Genomic DNA, 15,852 nt, shown 5'->3' with positions numbered 1-15,852 from the left:
GCCCTCCAGCCTACCCCCGAGGGTAAGCAAATATTCAACATCCGAACGGTCTGTAGCCTTTCCGGAATCGCCGTCGAAACCCCACACAAAAAAGGCACACCTAGCCAGTGCCATAACTGCCAACTATACGGGCATTCTTCCCGTAAATGTCACGCGCGCCCCTGATGCGTCAAGTGTTTAGGCGATCACGCCACGGCCCTATGCACTCGCGATCAAAAAACCGCGACGGAACCGCCTAGCTGCGTCCTGCGTCAAACACAGGGTCACCCCGCAAATTACCGCGGATGCCCCCGAGCCCCGAAAATAAATCGCCGCGTCGCCCGCCAAAACCGCCTCCGAGCTTCCGGCCAAGACATCAAAGCCTCGGCACCCTCTATGTCGCAGGCTAAGCCAACGTTCGTTCCGGCGTCGGTGCCCAGTGTCTCGGCTTGGGCGAAACCGCTGCCGTACACGAACACGGTTACAACTCCCTCCTCCGCGATTCGTCCCGCCCCCGCAACTCGTCCCTCTCCCGCGACTTGCCCTCCGACCGCGTCCGACAATCTCGCTTTAGCGATCGACTTCTTTCAGTCGATCAACTTTGAGCGCGTTAACGCTTTGGGCGACGCCATTCGCGCTGCCTCCACTGCACAACACTATCGCCGTTGTGCAAGAATACGCCGACGTATACGCGTCCTTAAATACGTACGTCCTCCCCTCACTCCGCCGGTAATCAATGGCGTATATAAGTAGAATAAAGCCCCTATCCGTAACGATAGGATTTTTTAACGCTTACGTTCTCGCAAATCAACGTGATCAGGTTTCTGACTTTTTGCGTGACCATCAAATTGATATCTTTTTAGTGCAGGAGATCCTACTTAAGCCCGCGCGCCGTGACCCTAAAATCGCGAACTATAACATGGTCAGGAACGACAGGCTCTCTGCTCGTGGTGGTGGTACCGTCATTTACTATAGAAGAGCCCTGCATTGCGTCCCACTCGATCCTCCCGCGCTCGCTAATATCGAAGCATCAGTGTGCCGAATCTCACTGACGGGACACGCGCCGATCGTTATCGCGTCCGTTTATCTTCCACAGGATAAGATCGTTCTAAGCAGTGATATCGAGGCGCTGCTCGGCATGGGAAGCTCTGTCATTCTGGCGGGCGACCTAAATTGTAAGCACATCAGGTGGAACTCACACACCACAACCCCGAATCGCAGGCTGCTTGACGCGTTAGTTGATGATCTCGCCTTCGATATTGTCGCTCCGCTAACCCCGACTCACTACCCGCTAAATATCGCGCATCGCCCGGATATACTCGACATGGCGTTATTAAAAAACGTAACTCTGCGCTTACACTCGATCGAAGTAGTTTCAGAGTTAGATTCAGACCACCGTCCCGTCGTTATGAGGCTCGGTCGCGCTCCCGATTCCGTTCCCGTCACGAGGACTGTGGTGGATTGGCACACGCTGGGCATCAGCCTGGCTGAATCTGATCCACCATCGCTCCCGTTTAGCCCGGACTCTACCCCGTCTCCTCAGGATACCGCTGAAGCCATAGACATCTTAACGTCACACATCACCTCGACATTAGATAGGTCATCGAAACAAGTTGTAGCGGAGGACTTCCTTCACCGCTTCAAATTGTCCGACGATATTAGGGAGCTCCTAAGAGCTAAGAACGCCTCAATACGCGCCTACGACAGGTATCCTACCGCGGAAAGTCGTATTCGAATGCGTGCCCTACAACGCGACCTAAAGTCTCGCATCGCCGAGATGCCAGATGGTCTGATTTCTTAGAAGGACTCGCGCCCTCCCAAAGGTCTTACTACCGCTTAGCTCGTACTCTCAAATCGGATACGGTAGTAACTATGCCCCCCCTCGTAGGCCCCTCAGGCCGACTCGCGGCGTTCGATGATGACGAAAAAGCAGAGCTGCTAGCCGATACATTGCAAACCCAGTGCACGCCCAGCACTCAATCCGTGGACCCTATTCATGTAGAATTAGTAGACAGTGAGGTAGAACGCAGAGTCTCCTTGCCACCCTCGGATGCGTTACCACCCGTCACCCCGATGGAAGTTAAAGACTTGATCAAAGACCTACGTCCTCGCAAGGATCCCGGTTCCGACGGTATATCCAACCGCGTTATTAAACTTCTACCCGTCCAACTCATCGTGATGTTGGCATCTATTTTCAATGCCGCTATGGCGAACTGTATCTTTCCCGCGGTGTGGGAAGAAGCGGACGTTATCGGCATACATAAACCCGGTAAACCAAAAAATCATCCGACGAGCTACCGCCCGATTAGCCTCCTCATGTCTCTAGGCAAACTGTATGAGCGTCTGCTCTACAAACGCCTCAGAGACTTCGTCTCATCCAAGGGCATTCTCATCGATGAACAATTCGGATTCCGTACAAATCACTCATGCATTCAACAGGTGCACCGCCTCACGGAGCACATTCTTGTGGGGCTTAATCGACCAAAACCGTTATACACGGGAGCTCTCTTCTTCGACGTCGCAAAAGGGTTCGACAAAGTCTGGCACAACGGTTTGATTTTCAAACTATTCAACATGGGTGTGCCGGATAGTCTCGTGCTCATCATACGGGACTTCTTCGATATCGAGTCGAGGGAACCCGCTCCTCCCCACGACCTCTCACAGCTGGAGTCCCGCAAGGCTCTGTCCTCTCACCCCTCCTATTTAGCTTATTCGTTAACGATATTACCCGGTCGCCGCCGACCCATTTAGCTTTATTCGCCGACGACACGACTGTTTACTATTCCAGTAGAAACAAGTCCCTAATCGCGAAGAAGCTTCAGAGCACAGCCCTAGCCCTAGGACAGTGGTTCCGAAAATGGCGCATAGACATCAGCCCAGCGAAAAGTACTGCGGTGCTATTTCAGAGGGGAAGCTCCACACGGATTTCCTCCCGTATTAGGAGGAGGAATCTCACACCCCCGATTACTCTCTTTAGTCAATCCATACCCTGGGCCAGGAAGGTCAAGTACCTGGGCGTTACCCTGGATGCATCGATGACATTCCGCCCGCATATAAAATCAGTCCGTGACCGTGCCGCGTTTATTCTCGGTAGACTCTACCCCATGATCTGTAAGCGGAGTAAAATGTCCCTTCGGAACAAGGTGACACTTTACAAAACTTGCATAAGGCCCGTCATGACTTACGCGAGTGTGGTGTTCGCTCACGCGGCCCGCACACACATAGACACCCTTCAATCTCTACAATCCCGCTTTTGCAGGCTAGCCGTCGGAGCTCTGTGGTTCGTGAGGAACGTTGACCTACACGTCGATCTGGGCACGTTAATCCGGAAATAGATGAAGTCAGTGTCGGAACGTTACTTCGATAAGGCTATCCGTCATGATAATCGCCTTATCGTAGCCGCCGCTGACTACTCCCCGAATCCTGATCATGCAGGAGCCAGTCACCGTCGACGCCCTAGACACGTCCTTACGGATTCATCAGATCCAATAACCTTTGCACTAGACGCCTTCAGCTCTAGGAGCAGGCTTAGGGACCTCGGTAACCGTACTCGTCGAACTCGACAAAGAGTTCGCCGTGCAACCTAACCCATGAATCAGCTCGCTGAGTTTCTCGCCGGATCTTCTCAGCGGGTCGCGATTCCGATCCGGTAGTAGATTCATTCGCGAAGCAGTTACTCTTGAGTTGTTAGGTCTCTTTCGGAGGCGCTCGGGTAGCTGTTAGCAAATCCCACCCTTCCTGGCTAAGCCTTTGCTCGCCCACCTGTCCTGGTGAAACTGGAAAGGCCTCCGGGCCACCAGTAATCCTTCAATCATAAAAAAAAAATATATATATATGTGTATATGCGTTGGTGTGTCAAATTCATGAAAATGTGTGTAAATTTTTTTATTGATTTAATGTATTTTTATGCATAATTTTAAAGAAATATTAACATTATGCACTCCCCTACATTCTCTATAAATGAGGGAAATTTCATACTCCTCCGTCCGCGCAATTTCCGCAAACAGGGTTACAAAGTTTTTGCGTCATGGGTTAATATATAGATGTAAATAATTATTTTAATAAAAAATGTCTAATGAATATATTATACGTTTTATTAAACAAAAAACTTTTGTATTTCTACCGTCCCTGGTCCCTGTAGGAAGTGTCCTGCCCCCCTGATCTTTACTACCTTAAGCGATCGTGTGCCACATATTCGGCTCGCACCCTTAGGTGCTAAATGACGCTACGCACCATGAGACACAAGCTTGAAGTATATATTTTAAACTTCTGAGCGTAAATTAGCGGGGTGCTGTAAACATTTTAATATTTCGATTATTTTTAGACGATATTAAGCCTTCATCGTAGAAGTCGGTCACGAATACGGCCTTTGTTCGTTTGTTTGTGTTTATATGTATGTACATATACCTGTGTATGTATTTCAATATAAAAAAGATCTCAGAGATTTGAACGACAGCATTTTCTCTTAAATTTTTTGTTTATACTATTTTTACCATGTGTAGACGAGCTCATGGCTCACCGTTAAGTGATTACCGGATTCAATAGACATCAACCACTTTAATATGGCCGCCCATCTTGATACCTGAGTTATAAGTTTTTAAAGTACAGTCTCAGTTTTTTCGCTTGATATGAGTTCATCGGGAGTCATACTCTAGGCCAGTTGTCGGAAAACTTATTAGCCAAAGATCCAAAAATGAACATTATAACAATTTAAAAAAATTGGGAGCCAAATCTACTTGTTTGATAAACTTTTATTACACTAAATAAGTAGTACCCTAAATGCAGAGTCGCACTTAAGGAGCCAAATAGCCACTTGCGGCTCCGGAGCGGCACTCTGCCGACCCGATTCCGATCCGGTAGTAGATTCATTGGAAGCAGCTACTCTTGAGTTGTTAGGTGTCCCTTGGAGGCGCTCGGGTAGCTGTTATCAAATCTCGTCCCTTCTGGCTGAGCCCTTGCTCGACCACCTGTCCTTGTGAAACTGGAAACACCCCCAGGTCATCAGTAAACCCTCATTCATAAAAATAAAAATAAATCGTGACACACAAACTGACTGGGCATTTCGCCTCCAAGTCTTAACGAGTAGAACTCATGCTGATGCACGCAACTTTTAACTTTATTGTGCTTGTTCAAGATAAAATTAACGAATGATCTAATTTATATGTCCCTCAAAATAAACGTGATATTTTGAGAAAGTGCAATAGGTATACCTACATATTTTACTCTTACATCTATTCCTGTTAGAAGATCGTTATGTAGCCATATCAAACAAAAGGTTCCATGTAGGTCACAATCGCAATTTGCAGTCACAAGTGGTTAAGTGCAGTGTGCTCACGAGCGCTCATATTTAAATAATGGCAATAAACGGTACTGGCAAGTTGGCCCTGACTTTGTTAAACAATAATTACGGATACGGAGTTAATTACTGCGTATCTTAATCAGATTAATTTTTGAAACAAAAAAAAAACTTTTATAAAGATATCTGTTTCTAAGTCGAATGCTTATTTCCGTGATTGGAGTATCACCGCATTTGTGATAATAATATTAATGCTTCACAAATTAAGAGTGGTTTTTTTTTCATTTTACACAGTGAAGTTGTAAATTGGATTGTTTGAATTTATTTTACTAATATACAATTTCCACTTGAAATTTCTTCTCATCTGTTCTTGTAAATCTCTTCATTCATAATGTACTAAGCTAGTTTAATATAATTTTGCTAATTTGAAGTAGATTAGACAAATATATTGATACACGAACGTATGATTCAGAATTTATCGTTTTACTGCGAATACCATGTCGCGATTCGTTACATCATTTATCAGAGAATTATGACGAAATAAATCCTGATTCATCATTAGTTAGCATTAATTTGTTGACAATCTTAATGAAGAAATGCTTTTTTTTTTGAGCACTTAGCACTTTTTTTAATACCCGCTGGCTTAAACTATTCGCTTGTATCTTCGAAGGGCTGGTCCAGCTTGAACGAGCTATACCTATGCTCTAAACAGTTAGAAATAAAAAATAGAATAAGAACTATTCAGTTCCCTACCGTGACTGTAAAGTAAAAATTAGTCGTATTCAACTTTTGAATTACGGAATAGTAGGTATAGAAGAAAATATATCAATTCAAAACAACAAAAGTTGTAGTATTGAAATGTTATGTTGAACAGTTTAAATATTTACACAGATTGTGAATGTTTGCATTATAATACAATACATAAAGTGTAATATTTCCTATCCAACTTCTGTCTTTCAGTGCACAGACGTGCACAGCTTATATGCTACCCCCAAACCTCGTCAAAACGACATTCAGTGTAAAATTTTACATAAATAAATTTGGTAAGATAGTTATCATGAAAGTATACTGAAACTTTTTGGTAAAAACATTAAATAAAGCCGCAGAATAAATATCAGTCACACAACAATTAATAATAACTAGAGGTCCCGCAGTAGTCGAAATTCGACTATAATTAATTGGAATTGTAAGTTTGTACACTATTATGATTGTTTTTTATACTTCTATAATCACAAATTTTGCCAAAACTACACCATAAAAAATATTAACAAAGACAAACAATATTTAATCTCAATTTGACAACAGACGTCAAGAACAAAAGTTTGACAATAAATAGTATGCATTAGGAGTGGGTGATATAAATCGTATATAGATTCAATATCTATATATCGCAGCAATATCGTTGAATCCGATATCGCCCCGCACGAAATCTATATATCGATATCAGCCGATACACGATATTGCTCGATGTGATGCGCATCGCCATATCGTACCGATTCGTGAATCGAAATCTATATTTCGATATCAGCCGATACACGATATTGCTCGATGTGATGCGCATCGGCATATCGTACCGATTCGTTAATATCAGCAATATTCGTTTGGTTCGTATCGAATCGGCCAGAGTGAGTGAGCGCACGATAGGGATATCATGTGATGAATGAAACAGAAACAGGCATTATCCATACAATTGTAAACCTTATATTTAAGTCCATATGTCTGTAGATTATTCTTAGCGTATCAGCAGGATACAATTAAGGAAAGAAGTTTCAACTTTCGACCCTAACTTGAATGCAGTATAGCCTATTTGCATCGTTGAATTTAATTTCACGCGCTTTTTGACCTTGAACTAGAATTTTTGGACAAGTGTTTATAAATACTTAAAAGTTTTTTGTGTTTGATTTTTAAAGTACACATTTTTCTATTTTTAGTTGAATCCAAATAATTGAGTTTATTTCTTGTGTTTGTATTAAACTTTTGAAATCTACACTCTTTTGGTATATTTTGTAATTTTAAATTAAGACACAAAATACTAAAAACTGAAAATAATGTAGCCAGTCCTAAGCCTGGTAAAAGCATGAAGGAAAGTTTTTTTGATATTTTTATTTTCATGTTCTTTTTATTACTTTAAGATCATATATATAAATTGATATCAGAAAACCAACCGTATAACGTTGACTTAAATCTATATCTACTACGATATTATATCAGTGTATCGTTTCAAATCTCAAATATCATGAATCGAGAAAATCTACTAGCATCCATCAATATATAGATTCAGAAAATATATAGATTCAATATCCGATATTGATCCTCGATATATAGATACGATTCGATACGCGGCAAAACCGATATTACCCACTCCTAGTATGCATGCGTGTGTGCGTCAAATACATGGTATGTAGTGTGTGTAATGTTTTCTTTATTGATTTAATGTATCTTTTATGCATTATTTAAAAAAAAATAGCATTGTGCACTTCTTCTCTATATTCTCTATAAGAGTGGAAAATTTCATACTCCTCCGTCCGCGCAATTTTCGTAAAAAGGGATACAAAGTTTTTGCTTCATGCGTATTAATATATAGATAGTGTGTAAATTTCATATCTACAGATAGATACTGATCAATATAAGAGGCTTATCGTTACAAGTTGCATTCTATTTACGTTTCAACTTGGGCAACGCAACCATGTCTTTCTTGGGTAAAAAATACACATTCGATAGAGAAGAAAACTTCGATGGGTTCCTTAAGTTTGTCGGTGAGTTTTTTTAACATATTTTCAGTGTCGTTTCGTTAGTTAGAACCGATTAACTGATATTAATGTGTCGGGTTCTATAGACATAATAACTAGGACTCTAACGTACCTTGAGACACAAGTTACCACTGCTTCAAGGCACTAAGGTGGTACATCCAACAGGGGCGATACGCCATGTTAATCCTTCTTCTTTAAATACGTCTTTAGAGTAACAGACACGTGTCTGGATTTGAGCAAAGCATAGTCTCATTGAGACTAATATCACCGGGCGTTCGGCATCACGGAGCTTCGATCCCCTGTTTGCGTTTGCGGTGGTTAGTCTAAGAGAATGTTATGTGAAGAAAAACGACAAAGTGTAGACCTTCCATCGTATTATGTATTGCTCGGTAGACTGATGGTCTCAATGCTATTGTTTCGATCTTGTATGTATGCGAGCCTATCTTGAAAATGTCGTTAGCCCGATTTAGATTTTTGCCACATCTCTTCTATGATATGATAGCTAGCGCTAGAAAGGGGAGGGTGATGGGAGAGATGTGTACTTTGCCCTCTTTGCCTTTTCATGAGTTCTGTCTCATCCGAGGTTTGGACGTTGGTTGTTGAGCGACAGGAGGCTTTAGTCGGTTCGACTCCGACATACTCCACCCGCCATCCCTAGTAGAGGGCGGGAGTCCGACGATGTCCTCCTGACCAAAAAAAAAAAGCTAGCGCTAGAAAATAGTTTAAAAAAAAATTAAGATGCTATATCGCATTACTCATGCAGCCATTAACTTTCTGATAAGATGATATTATTTCGTTGATACGACGATAATAGATTAAATGTAATTTGTACTGAATTAGGGCAGAAAATCCCTTGTCGATTGAAATCACTAATCTAATCGTCAAGTGAATTTTGGAGTTTTGCAATAAGAGATATGAACATTTCGATTAAAACAAAGAAATGCAAAAAATGGTGATGTACTTTCTGGAAAGTTCTTGTTGTTCGTTGTTTTGGACAATTCATTGCGAAAACATCTTTTGGTTTCCCTACCTTTTCGCTGGTAGCCTAAGAGGCTATTCTAGCTACGCCCGGAGAGGTAGGTGAGCTCACGGGCTCAACTTGAGAGAATTTGCTAACACTAGTCCTAGCAAGAACAGTGCTTCGCAGAATCTACCACCGGATCGGAATCGCGACCCACTGAGAAGATCCGGCAAGAAACTCAGTGGGCTATGTCTATGAGTGCGAAAACAACATTCGTTTGAAATACATAATTAAGTTAATGTTTCATTTGTGTAATTCATTTCTGTGCCGGTGTTCGACACCCCTAGGCAGGTACAAATTTTCCTAATGAAATATTTACTTAAAAATGTTCATGAACGACTTCCACGGTGAAGGAATTGCATTGGGTAGGTAATAATAATCAAAATTTATAATTTGCGTAATTACTGGTGGTAATATAAATATCACCACCCAAGCAGTAATGCGTTTGGGCTTGAAAGATGGGGCAGCCGCTTTACTATAAAATTAAGATTTAGAATTCAAGTCTCAAGGTGGGTGGCGGCATTTATGTTGTTGATGTTTAGTCTAGTTACTTAACACCAGTCGTTTTTTTTTTTTTTCCCTACCTAAGCTTATAGCCTTAGGGGCTATTTCAGCGTAACCGTGGCTAGTAGGTGAGCTCACGGGGCTCAAACCTGATGACGATGCTAACACGAACCCTAGCAAGAGCCGTGCTTCGCAGAATCTACCACCGGATCGGAAATGCGACCCACTGAGAAGATCCGGCGAGAAACTCAGTGGGCACCAGTCGAACTGTGAGATCACACCATCATTAATAGCTTTAGTCTACAACTTTCGTACTTATGTTCTTAAGACGTTAAAAACAGGCGAATCGCAACACTCTGTAACATTTGTGATTAACCTAGTCTTACCATAGATAATATTAGACAATCTTATGACTGAATCAGACGAAGTCTAAAATATTATCTATCTTATAAGAATGTTTAAGTATTTCGTCTATAAAATAAACATTTCATTTCCATTGCTTTCTAAATGACTATTGAAGAAAAACTCAAGAGGCACGAATACAACGGTTCCAGGTCTCCCCGAAGACCAGATCCGGAAACTTTTGCAGTTCAAGCCTACAACTACATTGATCAAGGAAGGCGACAAATACAAGACCATCACCGTCGACAGCAACGGTACAAAGGAGACAGTTTTTGAGTCCGGTGTGCCTTTCGACGAAACCATCGATGGTGTATTGACGGTAATCTGATAAGCTTACTATGTGACAGCTTCAATTTGACGATAAATTTACAAATCGTCGTTGTCAAACCAAAATCTGCTATGTGCACTTTTTGAGATTTTAACTTTTTGACCTTTTCGTATAGTTCACAGCCCTATCTACCGTATAAAAAAAAACTGTTATGTGTATGTGTTTAGTGTTATGTGTATAGCATTAATATTTATCTATTGATATAGCTTTTGTAATATCACTTTCATATAAAATTTTATATGAATACGTTTTTAGTCGGTAATTCAAAATAGAGTTTTTGCACATAGCAGATAAAGGTCTGACAGTGACGAAATGTTAAATTTGAATTCCATTACGTCTTCTGTTCTCTGTGTTACATTGCGTGCAGTACGTTTTTAATGTTAATAACACAATACCTTTTTAAAACTACCTTATCTTCAGGAATGTTTAGAATAATCTTCATATTAAATTTCGAAATAAAGCAATAGATATTGAGCAGTTCTAGGCTTTAATTCAATAAAACGGTAGCCACCTAAGCTTAGTCATGTTTCGTTAAGTGAAATCTGCAATGAGATATTTATAATCCTTTATGCCATTTGATGTGATAATTTATTAATTTATCTATTAGCACATCAAATGCTTTATGCATTTACGGATTGTATAAAAAATAGCAGTATTAACTAATGGTATTTGGAGCAACTGAAGAAATACTAATTTTACACCTCAGTGAAATTTACATTTTCCAGATAAAAACCACGTACACAGTTGATGGAAACACCGTAACTCATGTTGTAGAGAATCCCAATGGCACAGCAACATTCAAAAGGGAATACGGTGACACCGAACTAAAAGTTGTAAGTATAATTCTATCAATTCTACAATATTCGATTCTCATCCAGCCTGATCGTAAATACCTTTTAAAAAAAACAATAGTATTTATTACATTTGAATTTAAAACTTGTAATTTTCTTATGAATATTCATTGTCTTTTCCTATTTCCATGATAATCTATGACAGAATAGATATTATTGTAAAATTAAAACTGAATTAGATTGATAAAAAGAACCGAATTGCTGAAATACTTCTATGAAATATTTTTCCGGAAGCAACAGATTTTACAGAAGTATATTATTATGAATATATGACTTAGAACTATGTATGTGTCTCGCGTATTTTACAAAATAAATTGTAACTTAAGCATAGTTGATACACTCGGTCAGGGTCAGGAGTTATTTGATGAAGTATAATGATTATTATTTCATATATTTTGTATATGTTATATTGATTATTTAAATAATCTAGGCATTCTAATATTCAGAATTGATGGTTCTGCTTCTTCCTTTTTCAAGTATGGCAATTGGCTATTGTTGCCAGCGTTAAATTTATAAAAATCCTCAATTATTAAACAGATACCTACATACTCGTACATATTCTGTTATTTGAATAACGATATAGAGCGAAATGTTATGAAGTTGAATTATTTGATACTGTCATCAACTGGGATAAAATTAAACTAAACGAGATGAGGTAGAATGAAATATAAGCTCAATAAAATGGATATTTATTAAAACTTCAGTGGGCTTTTTTGGAGGAGCCCGAAAAGCTATGTCCACGACCTTATTTTATACTAGCGACCCGCCCTCGCTTCGCTTCGGAAACATTAAAACACACATGAAACCAAAAAAAAAATCAAAAAAAAAATAAAAAAAGTAGCCTATGTTCATCAGGGACAATGTCGGCTTCTAATGGAAAAAGATTTTTTCAAATCGGTCCAGTAGTTTCGGAGCCTATTCGAAACAAACAAACAAACAAATCTTTCCTCTTTATAATATTACTATAGATTCCCATATTTTTGCACTTTCACACACAGATGCTAAACGATGAATAATATTATAGAAATTAATAGCAATCCTTGAGTCTAGCCTCGTCTAGATATACTTTATAGTGTTCGTACTAGTAACTATGTTAGATTCTCACTATTATTTTCCTTTTTTTTTTTCAAATATAACGCTTTAATAACAGAAACCACACACTTTGTGAAGGTCACAAAGGTCACCTATCTTGAGACATGAGGTTTAAATATTGTGTGTAAGTATCATCAAGTACTCGTAGTATCAATAGTGTATTATAACTTAAATGTCCTAAGCCGGACCGCATTATTGCTTTCCGACAAAAACTGGCATGGCAGTGCTACCACCGCGCGGGATTAAAAGATACCCTGTATCTCTAGTCTAGATAGGATTTTTTTTTTATAATTAGTTAATTTTATTATAGCACTATTTTAATCTAACTGAAACATCAAATGGCGTGCTTAGAGCGGCATGTATCGCCTGTCCAAGAACCAAAACGGAAAATTATTGAATTAGTGACTACATCTAAACTACAACATTTCGTTACTACATTGGTTCATTGACTCCTAAAAATTTACAAAACAATGATGTAAAAAGTACGTAATTTGATTTAATTAATGTTATTGTTTTTCAGACTATCTCGGCCGATAAATGGGACGGCGTTGCCTATCGATACTACAAAGTTTAAATAAATTCTATTTATTTACATTTTTAATTTCCAAATACAGTTACTATTTTTTTTAATAATTCGTTTTATTTCGACATTATCCAATTCGGTATCTCTAAGCGCATCTGATAATTTGGTAACCATTTCTTAGTTAGTAAGTATCCGCTATGAATAATTTAGGTAGCTAGAATGATTACACTTTGCTTTGATATATTTGAAGCGGACTGTAAACAAAGAGGCTTTATATTTACTAGTGGTCGCCAAGTGGCTAAAATTCGACCATGATTATTTTAAATTATAAGGTTGAACATTATTAAGGTTCTATTGTCAAAGACTATTCTTTAATCGTAGGTTTCGCCAAGGTTACATTATAGACAAACACTAATAATCTATTCTCAATTTGACCACAATTTAACAATAAACGAAATAATATATGTGTATATGCGCGTGTGTGTCAATTTTTTATTGATTTAATGTATTTTTATTTATAATTATCTGCACTCCTTCTCAATATCTTTTCAAATGGGAAAGGAGACGGCTCATTTCTGCCCCAAGTCGTTTAAAGTTTATGTACTTAATTAGCTCCGGAGACCTAAAAAAGTTATTTAATTAAAATAACATATAATTAATTAACGCAAACTGAACAGCGAGGATTGCAAATTGGTGTGATTAAAAAGTACTTTAATGACTGTACTTTAAAGTCAGCCATGTTTTTTCTCTTTTTTTCTTCTGTTGAAGTTTACGTAAAGTGAACGTGCTTGTGTCATTTTGCCTGGATTGCGAAATCGGAGTTTTGGCGCCAACGTGATAAAAAAAAACATGTCGCCTCATTGTATTATTTTCTTTAATTTGTGTATTTTCGAGTGGTAATATGTAATATAAATTGTGGCTTATTATAAATTATTTGATGTTCGTGAACGTGCTTCTTTGACGATTTTCTAATAAGCCTTGAAAATATTTAAATACGTAATATTGGAAAACACAAAAGACGTGTGACGCCAAAATCCTCTTAGAAACACAGCTTACAAAAAAGTGAATAAAATTGACACAACATCCGATTCGGTACAAAGTTTTTGCCTCACGTATTAATATATTATTATAGATGCAAATAATTATATTAATAAAAAATGTCTAATAAATATAGTATGCGTTTTATTAAAAAAGTTTTCTTTTATTTTTCTACGGTCCCTGGCCCCTGTAGGAAGTGTCCTGCCCCCCTGATCTTTACTACCTTAAGCGATCGAGTGCCACATATTCCGCTCACACCCTTAGGTGCTAAATGACGCTACGCACCATGAGACACAAGCTCGAAGTATATACATATTTTAAACTTCTGAGCGTAAATAAGCGGGGTGCTGTATACATTTTATTATTTCGATTATTTTTAGACGATGTAAGCCTTCTTCTTAGAAGTCGGTCAAGAATACGGCCTTTGTTCGTTTATTTGTGTTTATATGCATGTACATATACCTGTGTATGTATTTCAATATAAAAAAAAGATCTGAGAGATTTGAACGACAGCATTGTCTCTTAATTTTTTTTTAAATTGTTACCAAGTGTAGCGGTGTTCCATGTGTAACGATGAACTCACGGTCCACCGTTAAGTGATTACCGGTGTCAATAGACATCAACTACTTTAATGTCGCTGCCCATCTTGATAGCTGAGTTATAAGTTTTTAAAATTCAGTCTCAGTTTATTCGCTTGAGATGAGTTCTTTGGGAGTCATACTCTAGGCCAGTGGTCGCCAAACTTATTAGCCAAAGATCCAAAAATGAACATTATAACAATTTAAAAAAAAGGTGGGAGCCAAATCTGCTTGCTTAGTAAACTTTTATTGCTTTTTCTTTTATTGAGCTCTTGCTCGTCCACGTGTCCTTGTAAAACTGAAAACGCCCCCGGGCCATCAGAAAACACACAATCATAGAAGAAGAAAAAATGTCGGTCACTGCTCTAGACCATGACAATTTCGATGGCGTTGGATTTTACGTATTCAAATTCCACCTATTAGTGGTTATTGTATAAACAAACTTGATACCGTTACTCAGCAAAACTTCTGATCCCATTATCTTTATTTAAGGTAATATAACAGAATTATAACCAAATGAATTTAATCTTATCAACGAAGGGCTGTTGTAAGCAATTGAAGTTTTAATGTTATTAAATTAATTTCTGTACTAAATAAATTTCGCAATAAAACAAATGCAGTTGCGTAAGACGACTCCATATCTGCTATTATAAATTAAGTTTTGAACACTTAAAATTGGAGCTCATCTTGTACTGGTTATGTTTTTTTAAAATACCTATTTGGGAAGGCTTAAACGACAAAGGGAAGATCTTCCACCCAGCGGGTGATATTTTGCTCGGTAGACCGACGGTCCAAATGTTGTTTTGTATATATTCAAGCTTATCTTGAAAATGTCGTAAGCGAGATTCAGGCATCAGTCAAATATCTTGCGTTGTATGATGGTTACCCGCCACATCTATTTATTTGTTTACCGTTTTCCAAGTTTATTGAACACAGTAGCATTATGAAAATCGATTGGATACTTTTTTTATTGCTTAGATGTGTGGACGAGCCCCCATGGTGTTAAGTGGTTACTGGAACCCATAGACATCTACAACGTAAATGCGCCAACCACCTTGAGATATGAGTTCTAAGGTCTCAGTATAGTTAAAACGGCTACCCCACCCTTCAAACCGAAACGCATTACTGCTTCACGGTAGAAATAGGCAGGGTGGTGGTTGGTACCTAGCCGTGCGGACTCACTAGAGGTCCTACCACCAGTATAAACTTTTTGTTAATATTCGAACAGACTGATTTATTATAAAAATACAAATAATATACAAATAAATACACATTTACGAACCAAAGCCAATATTATATAGATAATTCGTGGAAAACTTCTGTTTGTTGTAAAGGTACATACATATATAAAAAAAACACCCATCACCTTAAATAAAATTTTATTGAATTTAAATCCTTTTCAAAGATAACCCTGAAATTGTTTGTAAATAATTTATCAAAACTTACGAGTAGGTACTTTATCAGCCCACCAGGATTAATATAAAGAGATG

The 15,852-nt window shown here is 38.7% G+C and overlaps 1 protein-coding gene across 1 annotated transcript; it reads left to right on the top strand.

Annotated features, from left to right (window-relative positions):
- Nucleotides 1–7,951: 7,951 nt before the first annotated feature.
- Nucleotides 7,952–12,854, top strand: LOC732863 (fatty acid binding protein; the record flags this gene model as incomplete). Its single annotated transcript, NM_001044109.2, is given in 4 exon segments — nt 7,952–8,031; nt 10,105–10,271; nt 11,006–11,113; nt 12,744–12,854. Coding segments are annotated over 4 exon segments (399 nt in total). The 3' UTR covers nt 12,798–12,854.
- Between the last annotated feature and the right edge of the window lie 2,998 nt (nt 12,855–15,852).

This window comes from Bombyx mori, chromosome 16 (genome assembly GCF_030269925.1).
Source record: "Bombyx mori chromosome 16, ASM3026992v2".
Classification (NCBI taxonomy): domain Eukaryota; kingdom Metazoa; phylum Arthropoda; class Insecta; order Lepidoptera; family Bombycidae; genus Bombyx; species Bombyx mori.
The sequence above is the reverse complement of the archived record's forward strand: the minus strand, read 5'-3'. Positions and strand labels throughout refer to the sequence as shown.